Source organism: Spodoptera frugiperda, chromosome 20, assembly GCF_023101765.2.
Source record: "Spodoptera frugiperda isolate SF20-4 chromosome 20, AGI-APGP_CSIRO_Sfru_2.0, whole genome shotgun sequence".
Taxonomy (NCBI): domain Eukaryota; kingdom Metazoa; phylum Arthropoda; class Insecta; order Lepidoptera; family Noctuidae; genus Spodoptera; species Spodoptera frugiperda.
This window is the reverse complement of record NC_064231.1, coordinates 10,738,210-10,761,247: the sequence shown is the minus strand read 5'-3', so window position 1 is coordinate 10,761,247 and position 23,038 is coordinate 10,738,210. Positions and strand designations below refer to the sequence as shown.

General features: G+C 34.8%; 1 protein-coding gene across 2 annotated transcripts in view; it reads left to right on the top strand.

Moving 5' to 3' along the window:
• The first annotated feature begins 373 nt into the window (after positions 1-373).
• The window catches only part of LOC118282223 (vesicular glutamate transporter 1), a 50,202-nt gene continuing 27,537 nt past the window's right edge, over positions 374-23,038 (top strand). Inside the window, exon 1 of one of the 2 annotated variants that reach the window (XM_035603191.2) lies at positions 374-528. In XM_035603191.2, the coding sequence (XP_035459084.1) occupies positions 473-528 (56 nt within the window). In that variant the 5' untranslated portion in view covers positions 374-472. Of the gene's footprint in view, positions 529-3,512; positions 3,785-23,038 lie in introns of those variants that run through there. The other variant, XM_035603190.2, reaches the window with a different exon arrangement.

Below are 23,038 nucleotides of genomic sequence, written 5' to 3'. Positions count from 1 at the left end.
TTTATGTTATCGGAGTTGATATTGAACGAAATCAATAATTTTAGTATTATTGATGGCAATAAATGGCAAGCGCCTGGCCAAATTTGTAATCTGAGTGGCACAAACTTCATCTTATGCAGTCATTAAACATTAAAAATCAGAAGTTAAATGACTTTTCATAAGGAAAGTTCGTGAATAACAATAACTATAAGTTAAGAAAGCCTCAAAGTCGACAAAATTCTTAAAGTGGCCACAACCGGGTCACTTACGATAACTTACATTAATAAATCACAAATGTGCACAAAATGAAAATCTACAAACCTTTACTTTTTGTAGATTCATATTGTCAAGTGGCAACACCAAACTGTACTCAGTACTGTCAAAAAGCAAAATATGTCAAACTGTTGATCTGATGTAAATAAATAATAAAAATCTCTTTGATATTCTTATTTTGTAGTAATTTAATGTAAAGTGAAAGAAAGTATCACAAGAAATGGCGAATAAACAAGATTACAACTATGAGTACACGCCGCTGTGGGCGGGAAATGAGTAAGTTCAGAATTGAATATTTATTAACTTTCGTTTTTATTGACGTAGTTTTAGATATATTTTAGCTTGTACATTTACTTAGCTTTAAGTATAAAAGTTATATGAGGCCAATATGCGTCCAACTTGCGAGATTTCTGCATAGTACAACATTGAATTGTATACAAATACCAAATAGATACCTACCTATTCCTAAAGACTGGATGTCCACAAACTGATTGTGACTGATACATGGTTAATACTCTTGATCTTTTTGAGAAGCTAAGTTCTGCAACTAACCCGGATCTGCGGACTGCCTAGCTGACTATTGGTGCTATGGGTCGAAAAGCAGTAGTAGGAACGAGGTGGTTTTAAAGCAATAAGAATCTGACACTCCCTCTCGCCTCGCCCATGCAGAAGAGGCGCCAGAAATGATTAGAAGATTTTCCCCCTTAATAAACGTCATTCGACTAGTAATGAAAATAGAATGGAAACAGAGCTGTAGTTAAATTAATAATGATATCTATGTTCATCATATTTATGGCACTTAGTTACTGACAGATGATGAGTCCGTTCCTGTCATGTTATTATTTATGCACATTTTCTCCTCGATCAAGGCGAATCTATTTATTGTTTAAGTGGCTACTTAACTCAATCTAGGTCAAGACTTGTATAATTATAACTGTGTAGAACATAAACCAATACTTTTTATATTTTATGGCTTAGTTATTTATTAATAATATTTAGTATTGAGTTTCTTATTGTAGTCTTATAAGAATTTGTATGTATTTCCAGTAAGAAATGAAGAATTTAATACATACTTAAGTTATACAAGTAGGTAGGTAAATCATGCTTTTGCCCCAAATGATTCTCAGTGATTTCTCAGAACTGAGCTAAGCAAGATCCGATGTAATATTTAATCATGTGCCATAATATATACCCATATAGGTACTTTACACTTTTATTTTAAGTGTGTAATCTTTACCAATAAGTGGCACTTAGTCATAATATTTCTGACTGATTTTCCAATTTCTCAACAACTTGGAAATTCCCAATTCTCAAGAATAAAACTTTAGAATTACTTATATTTTGGTAGTTAAATAGGTAATATTTTAATAACTATCATATTCATACAAAACACATTAAATATTGTCTTACTCATTTAATGGTTACTTAACCAGTCCTTAGCAATTGTTTTCGATACAAATACATTACTAAGAAATCATTAGACATCTCTGAGTGCGGCAGTTAGCATATATCTCAATTAAATAGCATTAAAACCAAGGCTAGATAAATTATTCTGTTTTCCACAAAAAATGAGTTACTCTTTTTTATTATTTAATATATTGCTTAAATATATTATATACCTAGTTTACAATATGATTAAACAACGCTAATAGCACTTGAATTAATATACCTTCATGTGTCATACAATAAACAAATTAAGACATCATACTCTTTAGGAAAGTATATATTTAGTTTGTATGTCATTGCAAAATGACACATACAAGGAAAGTCTTTGCCAAAGATTTATAGTCTTTATTGTCCTTGTTATTAAGGATTATATTGTCTTATACGCATGTCGTCTTGTGATTCTAGTGGTAGTCAAGTCCGGGCTTAGATATTAGGTTTTTTGAAATTTGAAGGAGACGATAGGCGGTGACTCATTACATATAATGAGTAAGTAATTACATAATTACCAATATTCATTATTATAGATGTAACATACATTATGATATGTTGTAGGATAAAGCCTCGTCCCCACTAGGAACATTTGTCGAGCGACATGTGTTCCCCAGAGACATCGCCGCAACATTGTTGACTGTGCGACAAGGAACAGTTTCATGTCGCTCGACCAATGTTCCTAGTAGAAACGAGGTTTGAATTAGGTACTCCAAACCCAGTTAAAAAAGGTCATGCATAAATTATAATAAAGCATGTCAAAGATAAACTCTGACTGCACGGTTAGCGCGGTGGCTGGGTGACCGGCTGCCGCGCAACGTGTAGCGGGTTATATTCCCGCACGGAACAATGCTTTGTGTGATCAAATCGTTGTTTCGGGTATAGGTGTCATGTGCAGGTAAATTGTATGTTTCTAAACGCACCCCACAACACAGGAGAAATAACTAGTGTGGGGCAACATTAAAAAAAATTATATGCTATTTTGCATTTTTAATAACTCTAATTTTATTTATTTGTCATAACTACGTATCTAATTTTAAACTCATATATGTATTAATAATGCTATCTAAATTATACAAAAATATTCTGCGATGTCTGACATAACATGTTACATGCTGTATATTGTTATTATATGTAGGTACAATATCACTTAGTATGTATGGCTAACCAAACTACCTGCTCTCAGATCTCTGATTAAATTTTGTTTCCATTGACTAAAGACGTGGAACATTCACTATGACATCACTCGTTAACTTTATTGGTTAGGTACCTTTTTTTAGCTTTCTAGCTTTTTCTGAATAAAAGACTAGGGAGTGTGGGATTTTTACCTCACTAAAACCTCTAAGTAGACCTCCTCCAGAGCCCCCTTTAGTTAGGTACCTATCATCCTATATCTGTTTTTTTTATACTAGCTTCTGCCAACGGCTTCGCCCGCGTTCCCGTGGGATTCCGTGGGAAATTAGTTGTATAATCACCTCCCGAGAGGAATACGTCGAATTCAAAGTCGGGGTGACTTTGAATTCGACGTATTCCCGAAAATTTTGAGAATTTTGATTGTGGACATCAACTTCATGCCCCATGTCTGAGGATCCGTCAAAGTCTACAGACATTATAATGTTAGTACATCAAAGTTTTTTAACGTATGATTGTAATATGACAACATTATAATGCAGACATTAATGTTATTTCTAACGAGAAATTAAATTTTAAAATATACAAATCCTACATAATGTATCAGAAAAATTGCTTATCGTATCGTGTCGTGGCGAACAATGGAGCGGTGTATGAGTGGGGGGTGCAGGCCGCGTGAGTGGGCGATCTAAGTCGATTGTTGTGTCAGTTCACAGTAAGAGGCGCGGGCGTCGAACGCTGACTTGCCGGCCTCCAAATTCCAACCGACGTTCACCTTTGAACCTTAAAACGAAATTCAACCTTAAACCAACCGAGCAAAAGTCTCATTTCAAATAATCCTCAGTTCTATGGTGTAGTGACCTCTGTATAAAACCAGTGATTTCAGTGTTGTGAAAATGAATGAAGACAATACTGTATCGGACGACTTGAAGAGACAAGCTGCTATGTTCTATAACAGCACACAAAGGTTAGTTTATAATGTTTATTGCGAAAACATGCAATTGTTTGAATCTCTCAACGGATGTCGCGACTGTTACAAACATTTCGTGTTTTTTATTGCTTTTACTTAAGGTCTATATTCGTTTGATGCAGCATTCGCCTCCACATACGTTACGACGTGTCGTGAAAAAATGTTCCGGTACGTTAGTCTGTGGAGATGATCGATAGTTCCATAGTTTGCTTCTTGAATGGCCGGTCAGACTCCAATTAACTTAATTGAAACCTATTTTCAAATAATATGGAATTTTTCCATAGTACCTACTTATTTGTGCGTGAAAAGTCATGTCGAGTAAATCGATCGTAAAAATATGGGTAGTTATACCCTACCTACTTTATTTATGTTGGCAGTTTTCATCTCGATAACAGTGTTATTGCTCACGTATAAGTAAGTGATTCAATTTATGCAAACGTAAGAAATGAATATCGATTTTATAAAATCTCTTCCGTATCTTCCCTTACAAATCTAATTGATTCTTTATTGCCTTTATCGTTGTATGATATTGTTCCTCCTATTCATGCGTGCCTGAATCAATTTTCAGAAGTAGGCATGGTGAGGCAAGGATTATTGAAAATGATCCCATTTGATGGATCCATTTAATAAAAGAAGAAATGTACAACTCTAACCTCCCTAAACCACTACCTACTTACTGATAATCATCTCAAATGAAAAATGTACAGGATCATACAGCTATAATAACATTCATACAGTTAGTTTATTTAATTCAATTCATCAATACTACGCACGAAGCTCAGGGCACCAAACCCAGGATAGACCAATAAAAAAATGAACTTGTTAGAACAACATAACTGTAAAACAACTTTAACCTTCAAATGAAATAGCCCTTGATAGAGTAATCATTAGATAATAATAGATATCATAAACGACCTTTGCAAGGTATGCTATTATGGAGAACATGTGTTTACAATGACAACTATAAATATTTACCTGCAATTTCATTCGACAAACATCGACGATTGTCGCCATTCATTCACCGATGCAAGCCTATTGCCATAATACTGTTGTGGTTTCAGTATTAGACTAGTGTGCTAGTATAGAATAGATCAATAGAGAATTATGAGACTATACGATACTGAATGCACGGTTGACGCGGTGACTGGCGTGCAATGGATTTGATTCCCGCACGGAGAACACACTCTTTGTGTGATCCACAAATTGTTGCTTCGGATTTGGGTGTCATGTGTATGTTTGAAACGAACCCACAACACAGTACTTATCATACAGTGGGGCAACGTTTAAAAAAAAAGACATTGTAGTAAGTATGTCATCTGAATGTGGCAATTATCTAGTCTTACATCAGACAACGGTCTCTAATAAAATCACCATCGATTCTTACTTTATGCAACAGAAAATGAAGTATACTCATCCAGTATAACATGGCATTAGAAAAGGGTGTCTTCTACATCAAGTATGTAGATAGAAGACAGGAATCACAAGCCTGATAATGAATGGTATGGCCATTCATTCGTTGTGCTTATTTGCCCATACCACACACATGACCTGAACTAATAAAAGTTACCGAAATACAAACAACAAACCACAACGACGGTGATGCTATCACATTTTGTGTGAAAACAAGCTTTTGCCCTACTATAGGACAATTAGCCTGCTGGTGTTCGAGTTGACCTCCTTTTTCGCGCTCGTATATTATTGTCAACTGCTCACAATAGTCACAATAGCAAAACTGTTGAACAATAGATCAATTTAATGGAGTTTTCATGTATTTACGACAGTTTCCTACGCTAAACAGTGAACCTGTGTCAAACTGGTTCCATACTTTGTTCTGTTTCCTAAAGGTATTTGCTTTAAATGACTCAAAAACATAGAAACTACGATGACTAATTGAGCATATTTGCTAGATCTAATTCTGTGTGTATTTAACTATTTGGACAACTCATGCATATTGGATCTCACGTTCTACCTTCTTATTTTTTTAAATCACTAAATAATTAATGAAGTTTCCTGCTCATTCTCCTCCATTCAAAGCTACACTTTGGAACGAGCACCTAGCTTCATTGACGGATAGACTGACAGACTATTGTTTATTTCTTTCTTTGTTGACGTTTCAAAAGTACCTAAGTATATGGTTTAATTAGAATTAATGATTTGACTTAGAATATGAATAAATAAGTTGGCAGAATGAGTACCCTTATCACAAATATCAAACAAGAGACATCTCAAGCTTATAGTGCCCAGCAAACATTAACAGACATTCAATAAACAGTTTAAGCAAACAAACAAACTGGACTGACACATGTTATCTAAGTACATGAATTACATAATTAATTAATGTACTTAGCTATTTAAATATTTAGCTTCCGCGTGACATTATTGAACATGGAGGAATTTTGTATGAGTAACGGATAAGTATGTGGAACCTACCAGACAAACAAGCCATGGTATGAATACGAAAAAAAGACGCCATGATCGATATTCACAAAGGTATTTATGCTAAAGGCGCAACAACTACTGTGTAAATCTAAGGGTTCTCACACAAGTGCTGCAAATGCAGCAACCTGATTTACTGACATCCACAATATTACAGCCGCAGTAGATAAATCTTGAGTAACCTGCTTGTAAGAACTAATGAACCGAAGAGAAACAGAAAGAAATAGAACAGATTTACAAAAATTATAAAGATTGTTCTTTGCTGAAGTCCTATAATGTAAAAAAAGGATAACATAACGTCACAAAACTCCCAAAAAGGCAAATCTGCAGTTCGTCTGATCAAAGAAGATAAAGGCTCAATATACGATGCAAGAGAAGCCACGAGCGATGGCTAATTTTCTATTACTTACAAAGTAGGTACCAATAGCAAGCAAACTCTCAAGGGAAATCTGTTACTTAATAAATTGGTCAGATATAATGGAATTTTCTTCCCTATTCTTATTGTAGTCGATCAATAATACTGTTTATTGCTTTATGACTTGAGCTGTTAACGTCAATTTAAGAAGAATAAGATACATTGATGTAACCGTTAACCATAATTCATCGTCCATAAAATTGTATGCTAACTGATCAATAAATATTTCCGCTGAATGTTCAGATAGGAAACTAGAATCTGCTTAATTGAGGAATCAATTTGTTAGTTATTACATTTTAATTCATCTCCTAATTACAGAAATATCGTATCGTCCATACTCACTAGAGGAAATCGTCTATAACCTCCAAATTATATAAATAAAAGACGCATTTATCATTGATAGTATAATAATTAAATACCTATTATTGCTTTACTTGGTGGGGGTACTGCTATGTCCCCAAATTATTTGACATTTCTTTAGTCAAGGTTCCAAAGCCTCCTTCTCCAGCAAATTTTAATAACAAGAAAACATTCCGACCCAAGGCCAACGGGGCATTTTGCGGTGACTTCTCGGAATGAATCCGTTCATCGCAATGCGAAAAGGTTTAATAAAAAATACATAGCCAGTCACTCCGTCCTTAAACAGCTTCAGGACCCTACATAGAATTACTACGTTAAGTATATTTGTATTTTAAATGTGGTAGAGCCATGCTTCGGCACGAATGGGCCGGCGCGACCGGAGTGATACCACGGCCTCATAAAAAACTGCCGTGAAACAACGCTTGCGTCATGTTTCGTTGTATGGGTGAGGTTACCGGAGGTCCAATTACCCCTTTCCCAATCCCCAATCCCCGATTCCCCAACAACCTTTAAATTCCTAACCCCCAAAAGGCCGGCAACGCACTTGTAACGCCTCTGGTGTTTCGGGTGTCCATGGGCGGCGGCCATTGCTTACCATCAGGTGATCCGTCTGCTAGAAAATATCACCAAATGCCTCAAATTATTATTTGATGCAACAACAAGCATTAAAAGAAACTACAAACAAGCAATGCACCTAATTGTGTTGAAACTTGCGGTTTTTCTTTCATTTCTTTGGAAGTCAAGGCAAAAATACTTCTTCGTCTCATTGTTTCTTGACCGCGGCTTTGAATGTCAAGAATCATGCATGAATGAACCTTCCGGAAAATGCTGTAATTCAATAACTAAATTGGATGTTTCTGCCCCAAATGGAATAGCATTGTTATTATTAGATTTGTTTTATTTATCCTCATCAATTTATCTACCATGAGGATTCATTAGTGGATTAAGTACCCACCAATCTACGAACTTGCGATAAAACAATGAGTTTCATCGTATCTACCTATCTGTATATTATGATAAATATAAAACGAATAGGCTTTAATAAAGTTTTGATCAATTAAATGTAATTCGTGCAAATGAACAGGTAGCTATTCTGTAACTTTCAATTCAAAAGATCGAAGTGAACTCATTCGCAGTCCGTCATGTCATTGATTGTGAGAATTATTTCGACCAATAACGGGCGAGAATGTGATCGAATTCACGTCAAAGTTCAGATTGACAGTTGCAAAATAGGCTAGCAGTTTAGAATAGGTATATCTCAAAATCACACTGTGTATAATAAATAACTTATCAAATAAACAAACAATAAATTAACCTTCACCGTGGTTCCACTCTAATTATCGACTTTGCATAATATTACAAAGGATGCACCTATCTAAACAAATTATACTAACTATTATGTTTGTTCATTTAAAATAGTTCAAAAATGTTTGTCTCACAACTAGAATTTGCTCTGGTGTCGACTGTGGAAATATTTACAAATCTAACACGTAAACATTAGAGACGGAACAACGTATAAAAAAGACGTATAAGATTATTTGTTCCGTTCGAGAATTGTGATCTTAATCAAAAACAAAGAGATTGTAAAAAGAAGATATTGCAATATCCTCAAATGCAAGTGCATTTAACAATCTTTATAATGTTTCCGTTGCATCTCCTCAAAGATAAAGATTATCAGGAACTACACCCATGAACAATATCAACACGATAGCATCTAAATAAAATGAAAGTAACTATAAAATGGAGTGATGTCATGGCTTCTACATTGTATTGCGCATATTGGATCGTAGCTACGCTCAGCAATGAAGACTATTCACCGTCCATCCGAGACTTCGACGGGACCGACATTATTGTGTTTGCACATACTAAGAATATGTCAGATAGCAATATTGAAGACGGGAAAGTAAAATTTTACAATTTACTTGGAATATGACATTTAGAATGTATGAATTCAATTTATGATGAAGAAATTATATTTCTTAAAATTAAAATGTCAAACGAATTTTAACGGTATTGAAACTTTGACAGCTGTCTATCCAATTTTACCGAGTAGGTAGTCGGGTTACAACTTCACCTTTAACAGGGCAACTATGAAATATTAAGTAGTAGCTTCTGCCAGCGGCTTCGCCCGCATTCCCGTGGGATAAAAAGTATCCTATCACCCAAATCAGCTCATACCCTGTCTGTATACCAAATTAAATCAAAATCCGTTCAGTAGTTACAGCGTGATTGACGGACAAACATCCAAACAAACAAACTTTCACATTTATAATATTAGTGTGATTTATCATTTCTAATTTCCAAACCGATCGAATATTTGCAAATAAGATTGCAGACTATCAGGTTTATCTCAGGTTCGTTTTGTGTGTTGAAATCGAAACTGACAACTGAGGCTACGGAGCTACTGAGGTAAAGTATTACCAACTTGCAACTGGCCAAGTTGCAAGTTAATACTGTCATGGAAAGTATAATTATGCCCAGTGTGTGGCGATTTTCTTGAACAATTTTTTTTACCACTTTTTGTCTCGGTCTAAATAACTTCATGACATTCATTTCCTTTTAATTCGGTTTTGAAAGTTCTTGTCTTGTGATTTGCCCATTCAAGTACACGGAAACATGATCTTTCTCAATTCTCAGATTATTAACCTCGAGTGCATATTTCAAATGCAAGTTCCGTGTTGCCACTAATGAAAATGTATGTTTCTTTTTTTAATTTCAGCCCTGAATGCCATTTGCAATTTTAATCGGATCCTAAATTTAGTATTCATTATTAACTGTAATTGGTTTGCATGTCATTTGCATTCGAGATAATGATACCAAAATATTCGCTTTATTTGCCTTGTGTGTATTTGATTTTCAATATTTGCCAAAGCAAAATGGACTTTATTATGATCTGCCTTAACGTTATTCTCTCCTATGAATATGTCTACTAGTGCATGACGATGATACCATTCTTTAGAACAAAAGGTACCTTTGAATATTTTTAAAACAAAATTCGCAATGTATTTAAAGTTCACAATTACGTCAACCTCAAAGAATTCCCTTGCCACCTCCTGTCTGCCTAAATACAATTCTCACATATTATTATAATGTCCGTGAAAATGTTCAATTAGCATCGCATGGGACCTGTAATCAAGTAGCCAACTGGATAAACGTTCACAACTGTTTTTGTTTATTTCATTACTTTTGAAATTAATTACTATTCGTGGAATTAATTTGTAGGCAGCTTTTGGTGTTGCATTGCAGATGACCACAAACTGCTTTCCATCAGAAGGTATTATTTGCCACCTCTGTTGCAAGAAAATGTTAGTATGTTGTTTTAGTTAGTGTTTTCATCATCATATCAGCAATGCCCAATGATATCCAGATAGGCCGGTTGAAAGCGACTTGTAGCGGCTCTCTGCTTTAGTTAGTGTCCCTACTTTTAATTTAAATTAATGTTTGCCATCATACCTTTTCAAATAAAAATGTCCCATTAGTCCATCACGGCATTAGTTAATAAAAAAATAACACAAAAATAATTATTTTTCTACAATGACATAATTTGACAGGCTTTTACTTGATAACTGTTACTAAGAAAAATATATTAGTAATGTACTTTAATAATATCTTAATGAATTCTTTTACCTTTTTGTTATATTAAAGTCTGAAGTAAGTCTCTTCAATATACTTAATTAGAAGTGGTCTGTCTGAGTCTTCGATGAGGTTTATCTCGATAGATAAACCTCATCGAAGACTCGTCGAACCTCGTCGATGACCTAATGAGTAAGTGCCAAGACGATTCTTGGCACTTACTCATTAGGTCATCGACACACTCTGAAAATAATGACCTGGCTTATAAAAACCTCTGCCATTCTTTATTCTCGTAGAAAATTGATCAATTACGATCCATATCTAGTTATAAATAAATGCTTTTTTTCTGACAGGGCAAAGACTTTTTGGTAATTATATTTATTAGTGCAGAGATTAGAATAATAGATTGATGGTTATAAATCTAGTCCTTTTTTATAGTCTATCTAGCCCTCTTTGAACCGGAGCCCCGGCAACCCGATATGTCTTCCGCGGCTCCGTATCGGGCATTAGCCCTACTGGGCTCCATCTGTAGTGGTCTGATGGCTCTTTGAGGCGTTACAACCTGGTTACCGTATCCTAAGTAGGTATAGCTGCAGCGCTAGAAGCATAACATGCATTTCTACACAATGCTCCTGCAATTTCCCATTGTGAACTACCTAGCCACTTAACTTCCTGGGCCTTCAAGCCCATCTTTTCTTTCAATTTAAAAGAACCCTTTATAAGAAACCAAAATCAAAAGGTTCCTTGTACCCAAGTAATGATATACAAAAACACGATTTCGTTCGTAATAACATTTAGTTTATGGGTTTTTGAAGCACGCGAAGTTACGACGGCATAACTCATATTTATTTTGAAATATGTTGTCAGGTTGCTGTAGTGGAAAGAGTAGAGGAATCGAATATGCTGCATGATACTAAGGAGTTTTCAATATACAATTTTCTAAGGTTCAGTCAGTTTTCTGCTCCTTCTGAGAAAATATCTTCTTAGTCTTTACTACTTTGCTGCGGACTGCCTAGCGAGTTACCAGGGCTCCGGCTCGAAAAGCAGAAGTATGAACGGGATGGTTTTTAGTCAGTAAGAGTCTGACACTTCCTCTCACCTCACCTATGTCGGGAGAACTCATAGAGGCTTTATTACTTTAATATGACTTTAAAACTAAAGAAGATAGAACTAGAAGACTTTATAAATTAAAAAACTCAAATTTTCCATGGTTTTGCCCTGTGAATAGTTTGATTCTTGGGTATGGTCCAAATGTTAATTAAACTAAGGGCATAAATCAAGTGTTACATGAAATCGTGTGAAAATAAATAACAGCAAGCTTGTTAAAATACCTTTCTCGATTCGACCTTTGTCATGCAACAACAGGAAATGGCAAAGTAGGTATGTTCTACTAATTACCCACATTAGGCCACGGTATGACATGGTCGGCGATTGTGAATTCGCAATAATAACAGAGTAGTGTATCAAAATGATAGTTGTTTCGAATATACGTAGAAGTCTTGTATAACAAATGCATTGATTTAGTATTTACAAGTGTGAATTAGTTTAGAAATTATGAAAATCTTTCCAATTTTCTCGTTTTGATTGCATAGAATAAGGTTATAAAATTTGATATTTAGGTTTGGTCAAACGAAGCTATATTTGATTTAGGAGTTAAGTCTAGTTCACCTCTAATTACCCTTTTGCGTAAAATGAAAACGTTTTAAATAATCTACTGTCTAAAAACCTGTTGTCTCCGGCTTTTATGCTAGAATATTCGATTATGAGCAACATGTAATATCAAAGGTTCAAATCGTTGTTTATATAGCTTGTGAGTAAATTCTAGACTAGAGTTTGCCTAAACATAGTAGTACGTTATTAAATATCAGCCTGGATGACACAAATATAAGTAGGTTGCTATAGATTTGAGTATTCATTGAAACGATATGGGGATCTCCGGTGACCGACGTTAGCGGAGGATTTGTCTTGAACAGTTTTCTATCGGCAGTCAAAAACTCACTTATTGAAGAAAGAGGTAATTGTTAGCTCAACTCTTCCCTTGAGTGGCATAAGATCCGACTAAGGGACACGTTTGACACGACTGTAATGAGCAGGAGCGCTTTCTTATAAACTTGAACCTTTTAACTGGAATCTCGAACCGAACTGCCAAACATGGATTATTGCCAAGTCCTACGGCCAAACAGTGGTTTGTTGTTGATGTTATCTTCAGTCTGTTTAGTGTTTAGCATCTATAAATTTCCATCCTCGGCAACATTCACGTGGAATTTTGGCATTAAAACAAGTAACTGTGATTCTTCTGTCTTTCTACAAATCAAAATTCAACGCCATAAGTTTAGTGTATTATCCTTGAATGCGTAAGGGGCCGTTCAATTATTACGTAAGCACTATGGGGGGCGGGGGGTCTTTGCTTTGCTTATTTTGGATGACATGGGGGTAGGGGAGTCTAGATGATGATTACGTCATCGGTAGTTATTTTCTTTTTTACACGAATGGCAACCCACACATTGTCTTTGCTTGAAAACGAAAAGCATTTTCGGGGATTCCCGCAAGTAATACATACATTTAGTGAACAGTGCGCGGTAATTCCCCTACTCGCTTTAGAACCGAGTAAGGGAATTACCGCGCGCTGTTCACTTGTCTAAATTTCCTCTATCAGTGTATTGTTTCGTTTGGCTGCTATAGCGAGTAGACGTATTGTAAGCATAGTAAAGCAAGTTAACATTTGTGTTACCATTCATTCCATTATCCAAAGTTTAATGTTTAAATAAGATGTCATTTCAAATAGACAAATCCAAGTTATACCAAAAATTGTTTGAAAGTTTTAAAAAATCTCATACAAGTACGAAAGTACAAAATGTACAAAAGTTAGTTAACGAAGTGTGGCGAAATTATAAATTACAAGCAAAATCCGACAAGGAACTAGATATTATTGTATCTAAGAGAATCGAAGAAGAATTGCAAGCAGCGACTAAGAATAAATCCAATTTACTACATTTTTTTCTAAGGTGAGTGACGAAATCATTTTAGGTACCTACTAGAAATATTAGAAATCGCCAAAAAGTTTCTCTTTGCTAATTAGAAAATATTATGGCCTATCTTAAAGTATAGAGGTAATATTCATTATATAGATTTATTTCTTATAATTGATTCCGTCAATTGGTCACAAAATACAGGATGTCAGTTTTATACATATATATTATATACCTACAGAAAACTATACTCTATTCAAATAGGTATTTAACAGAATGTAAACAATCTTTATATGTCTTTTTATTGAAATATGTGGTTTAAAATTGTAAACTGTGTAAAATCTGTTGTGATTCATTTAAAAACTCAACCAATATTAAAAAATTGCTTTTCTGTAAATACATAAAGGTGCGTACAAACATCGTGAGGCGTGCGCCGCGAATGGTTCGCACGTATACATGTGCCGTAGCATGCCTCAGGTTGATGTATGCGAGACGAACCATTCGCGGCGCAAGCCTCGCGATGTCTGTACGCACCTTTACAGATATCTGATTTTATAATTGCATATTTCAATAAAAAGACATATCAAGATTGTTTATATTCTTTTAAATACCTACTTGAATAGACTATAACACCCTGTATTTTGTGACCGGAACGATTTGCTCGTTTAAAGATATTAGATTTAAAGCCATAGGGTTTTGTATTTACCATATTTATTGCCATACTTTGTATTTATGTAGCTTAATAAGAGAATCTTTAGCAGAACCCATAGAAAGTTTTTATTTTTAGGCAACCTGTAAACCTGCAGAAAAAACACAAATTACACAGCCAGCTTCAAATATTAAAAAACAGGAAGAAGATAAAATAAAAACCGGTAATGAATCACAACAGCAATGCGAAATTAATAAAAATACAGATAAACAGAGACCAAAACCTTCTCAGGAAGCTATGAAAAATAAGATTGCTCTACTCGAAAAAAATTTGAATGCTTTGTATTCTGCCAGAGATACTATGTCAATCCGTGCTGAAGTTGATAAACAGATCATTAAGTTGCGCGAGGAAATAAAAACAGCAAAACAGTCTTTAAACAGGAAGGTTCAAAACGCAGTTGCCCAGAAGAAACACAGGGATGGTATGAAAAGAAAGTTAGAAGATATTTGTCATGAAAATCCAGAAATGAAAAAAAGACTATCTCTGAGGGATTCAGTGGGACGTCCTAATCTTGAAAGCAATCAACCTTTACTATTGAAAACAATCGCGGATATAGCTTTATTTGGGAGTGCAGCAGATGATAGAAGACGAACGGAATCAATTCGCAGCGTAAAAACTCTTGATGAACTCACACAAGAATTACGTAAAATGGGATTTGACATTAGTCGCAGTGGGACATATCTTCGTTTGATTCCCAGAAAATCTAATTCTGCAGAGGGACGAAGACATGTATCGACAGTCCCTGTTAAGCTCATTCGGGCTCAAACTGATCACCACAAGAGCCACTTAGATAGCAAGTTCGCTGAAACATCAATCCATTATTTAGAGAACATAGCATCCATACTAGGACCAGATCAAGTATTTTTCATATCTCAAGATGATAAAGCTCGAGTCCCTATTGGCGTAACTGCGGCAAATAAGCAAGCACCTCTTCTAATGCACATGGAATATAGAATCAAATTGCCTGATCACGATTGGGTAATCGCTGAGCGTCATAAATTAATACCATCTGTTTATGCTGGTATCAAAATCACTTCCAATATGCTAGGACAACCGCAAGCCGTTGGATATTCTGGACCAACATACATCGCTATTCGAAGTGGAAAGCATAGTTCATCTACTGCTAATACTCATGCTCAGGATTTCGAGACGCTTCTCGAACTTGAAGAGTTTCGACCATTAGCTAAAACTGACCATGGACTAGTAAAACCAGTGGTAATCATGACGGTTGATGGAGGGCCAGATGAAAATCCGCGTTATCAAAAAGTCATAGGGTTTGCTATACAACACTTTAAGCGACATGATCTCGATGCATTGTTTTAGCTACCAATGCTCCCGGAAGAAGTGCGTATAACAGAGTAGAGCGCAGAATGGCTCCTCTTAGTCGGGAACTGGCTGGTTTAATATTGCCTCATGACCATTTTGGGTCTCATTTGGATGAACGTGGCGTTACAATTGATGAACATTTAGAAAGATCTAATTTCGAATTTGCAGGAAAAGTATTAGCTGAAGTATGGAGTTCAATGGAAATTGATGGCTATAATGTTAATGCAAAATATGTTGGGGCAGGTGAACAAGATCTTCCTGATTTTCCAGACATTAAATGGTATTCAGAACATGTGCGTGAAAGCCAATACTTGCTCCAAATTGTAAAATGTAGAAATACAGAATGCTGTCGTCCAAGAAGTGGACTATTTAGATTACTAGACAACAGGTTTCTTCCACCACCTGTAAAAGTAAAACAAACAGTTGATGACTTGGTTTTAGATGAAGGAGGGCAATTTCTTAATCTTCCAGTCAATTTAGCTCTACGCTTAAGTGCTTCACTCAAAGATTTCCTGCAAATGCCATACGATTATTTTTGTCCGACGGTACAATTGAGGCTATCAAGTCGAACATGCAAAACGTGTGGTCTTTATCATGCTTCCGTCAAGTCACTAAATCGTCACATCGAAAAGATCCATAAGAAAGTAAACACGCACACTGATAGGAAAGTTAGACCTGTAAGAGTCGCTGCTCGTCGTGCTAATGAACTGATGTGCATTATTCAAAATTTAGAGCACCATGATGTTGAATGGCTCGATGAGAATGACGTAGACATTCCAAAATCGGATGAAAGCGAGCAGACTCACAACACTGAGCAGCAATCGAAGCAATCCAATGTCATCGAAAACTTAGAATCATGGATTCGGGTTTCATGGACTGAAGACTGTTAATTTGAATTTAATATATGTACCAAAAATTTAAAATAAGTTTGTTATGTTAGTAAGATATAATATTTTTGTCCTTTACTCTATGTTGAATACCGTTTCAGTAAAATATAATCTCTATCCTAAATCTATTTTCTTATTTTTCAAATTATAATTATAACATTATAAAATTAAAAAAACAATACATTAATTGACAAATGTTTACGTAAGCATGGGGGGAGGGGGTAAGAGCTTTGCTTACTTTTGCTGACAAGGGGGATGGGGGGTAAATAATTGCAATAAATCTGCTTACGTAATACTTGAACGGCCCCTAACAAACACATTTACTTTCACACTACTCTGTTATATTAGTATGGATATTCCGCAAATATTATGTTTCGTAATCCATGGTTCTATGAAGCTGAAGATTTTGCTAGCAATTAATAATAATTAAGCAAATATTAATTAAGCATAGCTTAGCTTATTAAAATATTGTGTCAAAGTCATACTGTCCCTGGAAACTTTTATTGGACAGTTTAATGACACACAGATATCCTGCTGACGACTGTGATGAGGGTAAAGACTAAATTAATTAGACGACTCAATTAACAAAGCCCAGATATTTATTATTATGAGATATTATTATTTACTTTGGACCTTTTGAATCGAACTACTGAAGAATTACCTCATTAGAGATGTTTTGCATGTAAAAAGATTTGATAAAACATCAATTTGGAATAAACCATAATTTGAATGGTTGATTAAAGAAGAAGTTTACGTCTGCTTGTCATTTTATGAAGACAATTGCAGTATCAGCAGTTTCTGAATTGATCCTCAAACTAAACCAAGTACCTCATACCACATAATCGGTATTATAAAAAATAATATTGTATTGTCGCGATAGATTCATTTGCAAATGTAATCCCATGTAATAGAGGATTACATAGAATTCAAAACCGATAATAATCTAAATATATATGTACAAAGGTATTATAAACTATAACATGTAAAAACGTAGTTTTCAAAGAATCGTGTTCAATAAAAAGATCCTGTCACGCGCTAAGTTAATTTCAATACCGTTAAAATGAACCTTACAACATACATATACGAAGTACATAATATAATAAAAAAATATATTGAAATGCAAAGGCCAACAGTTGCTTTGTACCTTTATTAAAAATATATTAACTATTTCCTGCATAGTTTTTTTTTTTTCAAGCAAACTGTTATTATGTATTCGTATATTTTTATTTGAACTGCCTAATTGTATTATGCGTCCATAATTGATATTTGAAATTAATGTTTTTATTATTACTGATACGTGGATACCATTTCTGAACACCTTATTATTATTTTTTTATTGGTCTTGTAGTTATGAACTTTTAATTTTATTTATGGAATAAAGCAAGTTGCCTTGTGACCGTATCCACTGATATTAAACTATGCAGCGGTGCAAGTAAGATGTGCCACCACAAAGTAACTGCACGAGGAAGATGCGATAATAGGGAAACCATCCATAGCACATATTCATAGCACGCATTCATAGCAGAGCTAAGTTATATGAAAATTATTGGTTGAAGCCAAACGCATCCACAGCAACGTAGCATAGCACATCTCTGGTGAAAAAGCACCCTGAAAGTCGATTTTTCCAAAGATAAGTGTATCTGAGGAATGTTTTTAATTTTTGAGATTGAAAAATCAACCTTAAATCGAAAAGTTTAGACACGAGTTCTAACCTAAAGACCTCACCTCACAGCAAATTGCAGTCCGCCCTCAATACATTATTTGCCAATAGCTTTTAAATTGACCCAAGAACCCATTAAACCATTATCTATCTCGTAACTTTGGACCACATTTCGATCTATGACTCAACTAAAGGGTCCCAATAAGTAACTGTTAATTATTTAGTGACCGCCTCTAGGCACCACAAGGTCGACAACCCGTCACCTGCTTCCATCTACTGATAGCCTGTACCCTTAGTATGAGTTTGCTTTACGTTGAACGAAAACGAAATGAGAGCTCGTTCGGCGCTCTGATTGGTCGGAGCGAATGAACCAACTAATCAGAGCACCGAACGCGCTTTCATTTCGATCTCGTTAAAAGTAAAGCGAACTTGTACTAAGGGTACTGGTACCGTACCATACAAGTCGGTTCACGGTTCACAATTGTTTATTTTGAATTCCAATGAAAATAACTTCTTGGGTGTGGACAAAAACTAGTGGTATTAGGTACCTGTTTTGTTTAGGTAGGTACATAAGTTTGACATAAAATAATGGTACGCTATTATGCGTTCATTCTCTTTTTGATGGCTACTTTATCTTCAACCAAAAACTGTCCACTGCTGCATTTAAGACCTGAGTTTGGAGAGGGTTATCTTAATCTGCACGTTTAGCAAGCGATGCTGTGGTCGTCTCTGGATCTTGATTCTGAGAGTCAATTAACAAATCTATGCTGAATCTTTGCAATAGGTAAATTGTTATTTTCCATTTGAGGTTACTATTACTTTTCTTGATTGTAAACTTATAGGTTTTCAACATCTTGATCATTGTGATAAAAATAGTTATAAACATTCTGATTTAATAAGTAAAATAAAAATAAATAGATAAGATAAATTTGACGTCAGTTACTGCTATGAGGTCAACACTGTTTTTTGTTAATTTTCCTTTACCTAAGCTAAGTTTTTCTATAATTATTAGTCAAGCGGTATTTAGGAAATATATAATTTATTGATTAGATGAAGAAAATAAAAATTATGATCACGGGATATCAAATATATCACGTGTTCAACTATGACGTATAACAATCGAAACTCAGAAATGGCATAAAATGTAAATGTAAAATTCGAAATCTTTCTATTTTATCATGCTCGTAAAACGAACACTTACATTAGCACCAAAATAAAAGTCCTGCAGTCCTGTCCTAAAATTTTACCATACATGCCTTTTTTAAGAGGGGAATATCATCCAAAGACTTCTCCAGCCTTGAGCGAAGCGAGAGAGAGTTTCAGACTCTTACTGACTGAAAACAACCCCATTCCTACAACTGCTTTTCAAGCTGGAGTGTCGATGCCTAATACCAATATTTTCTATACGAACTTAGCTCAACACTAGATGTAAAAAGCATATTTTCTTCTCATGAAGTTTGTAATAAAATCAAATTCCAATGTCATTAATAGGTTACTCAGACATCATAAAAACTTGATAAGAATAATTGGACCTGTTTTTGTTCAAAGACACGTGTTCTCTTCTCATTAATATTTATTTTTCTTACATCTCAAACAAATTCGTGACCTTCACATTTCCTAGTATCCAAGTGCTTATTTGTTTAATAAACTTATCAGTAGAATTAGGCTTTTTGTCCAAATTAATGCGGGTATTCAAATAATGAGGTTGATTCTTAAATAAACATTGACATAATAATATTTATTTGCCTTTAAAAGTAATATTTAAATATGAAGATTAATAGGTGGATGTCCCGAAATCGTTATCTTACCATATATCTTTTAAAATGTACTAACTTTTAAGCCCAAAAAAGCAATTCTTACATAATAAATGTGGCCTTTTTACTCCAAATCCAAAAGAAGGTTTTAATCGGCTTATGAAGAGGTTTCCTTTTCCAAATAATCTCTTTTTATCGAATGTGTTTCTTTGTTTTTATCTCGATTTGTTTTTGCACATACGATTGTTGTCGTTTGTATAATATTTGCCATTATATTCACCTGTTTTACGATGAAATTCAATAGTAAAGTCAAAGTGTTTAAAGTGCAAATTCTCACAAACAGCATTAAAATTAATTATCATTAAAATTCGATTTCGCGACGGCGTTCGGTTGAATCATCTTAGAAAAAATAAGATAAGCGATAACATTCATACACGTAAAACAATCAAACCAGATTTTAGCAACCGCAATCTTAATGACCAAACAAATGTACATAAAAGACGTAATTCTCAGTACATAGTTATGCGAATATAAACACAATGCAGACGCCGGAAGACCAGAAATATTTCGCTAATGCCGTAATACAGTTTAATAGCGGGTTATTAAAGCTATCGCAGGCGGATTTAAAAAACGGTTCCCAAGGAAAAACTGATCGCGTGCCTTTGATTATAACCTGCAGTATTTGTTGTCCATCTAATTCTAAGGACCGAATCCTTGAGGACTTCCCATCCCCTTTTTTATCAACCCTTTATTGTTTTGACGCAATCACAGGAGACTTCCTTGTTGCTATTTTCGTCCGGAGTGTGAATGCTGCATTCCTGTGCAATGGGCTGCGAAATTAGAATTTCGGATATCTAATTCGGTTACAGATACGTGGCTCTTCCTATATTTTCTTCTGTAGGTTTGTGAGATCAGACTTTTTTTACTATGAACAATAATTCACTTTTTAATGAATTCATATCTCATTTTTCTCTAAATAATTTCTGTGATTGAAACCGTTATTGGCAGTTTGAAATTTCTTTTCAACGGTATTATGAGTTTCTACTACCGTAGAAACTTACATAACTCACCATTATGCATGCTTTAATATTGTTCAAGATTCATTAATTACCATTAAAATTGCTAATTTATGCATTCGAAAGGAAAAGTAACTTAATCTGGTTCCTTTGTTGACATTTATGTCTTAGGACTTAAGTACAATATTAGGTGTAAAAGCGGTTTAGTATTTATGTGTTCTTACAGTAATGTATGCTCATACGCGATTCACGGAACTGTTTAACAAGATTACTGTCAAGGCCGCAATAAAGTGGAACTTGGGATACCAGTTTTTATATGCAGAAAAGCCTCGGGGCTAGTCGTAAACTCTGAAATTGGTCCTATTCAAGCTCGACGATAGGCTGAGTTGAAAGTTGTGGGGCGATAAACTAATCATATGCGTAAGAGCCTATTTTATCCGCGGCGTGATTTTTTCCATTACAAATCTTTTGTTTGTTTGATCGTTTGTTTATGAGCAAATAACATGCTACAAGATGCCTTTTTGATAAGCAGAAAAACACGAATTTATAACGTTTTTATATAGATTCCACTTCGTGAAATGTCATTTAACATTGTCATGTGAAAAGATTGGATTGGGAAGCAACAAAATCCCACAAGCTATTTAAAAACATCGAAACGTATGAAACCGAACCGATTTAATCCTCTATGACACGATATTGAGGTAACAACCAGATACAAAGCCAAAGATATTAAGAAATCAGTTTGACAAGCGAAACACGAGCCATTTTGGATTATGTCAAAATGAAACGTGTATATCGAATAAAAGTGTTGAATGCTGCTAACAAGTCTTCAAGGAGAATTTGCGATCTTCCTATTAAGTTTTTGTACCTGAATTTGTTACGTCACTGTTAAAGTAACAGTCTAACCTGTAATAACTGGTTACCTGTCTAACTGGAGGCTTCGGAATAACAATATCGTATTATACAACATGCTTTTGTATCTAATGCAACTCGAACATAAAAAACCGGTACAGTTTTCACGAAGTCTGACGAGGCGGGGAATATTAATGTCAGTACTGGCTCGTAGAAGTTTAGAGATTCAATTATTATATTCTGAAGTTAGTGGCACCCAGTTGGCCGGACTAGAAGGTATTTGCGTTTACTTTGGTGACAGGCGAAAGTTTGTCCCTCCATCTGTTCGGTTGTAACGGAATTTTGATAAAACTTTCTTAAGCAAAAACTTTCAGTAAAAGTGCTGTATAAGTACCTACCACAAAAGGATAAGTTTTCCTTTGAGAAAAAGTTCCAAATTAGCAGGACGAAAGATGTCTGGTCTTTACCCGTTTCGAAAAAGCGGAATATTTATCCCCATATCAACAGTTCGACATAAATTCAACGTATGAAACCGAATTCGGAGGACAATCCGATTACTGGTGAAGTATATTAAGAAGCGGAAACAGCTCATAAATATAATACCCCTTTCGCTTAAAACCTCCGTGAATTCAGATTGACGTGGTTTTATTACCAATAAAGTTTGGAACAAGCGCCGCACCATTAACATTTTCGTGAAGGAAAACTCTTTGTACACATGCCTGATAAATATTGGAGGAGACGCAAAAATACTCTATACTCGTCTCGATAAACTAGTTAGATGTGTTTCATATTTTATGAAGACAGATTTCATGTGTATTTGTTTAAACTACATAGTGAAGTACATGTTGAGCCGTTCAATAATTTTCCAATAAAAATTTCAATACCTTTACTACAGTTGGGTAACAAGTTATCCGTAAATAAATGCAGCTGCAGTTTAAAACCGTTTTTAATTTTCTGCTGCGTAGTACATCAACAGAGACTGGTTACAAAAGCATCTATGCAAGTACAGTAAAATTAGTTATTAGCCCTAATTAACAAATTATGAAATTAGACTTCAATAATCATCACTGATATAGCTAAAGCATAGAAAATTAACAATGAAAGAGCAAAAATATGCGTTTGAAAATACATGTTACTTAACTGGTTCAAATCAAATGGTAATGGTTTGCAGCGAGAAGATAAGCTAATGTTTAGTTAGCTCTGCTTCTTACTTATATTTGTTTAGTAAAAAGTATGTGGTAGTTAAAGATATGGCCAGGACTGTGTGTAAATATTGTCCCTCAAGGTTAATGTT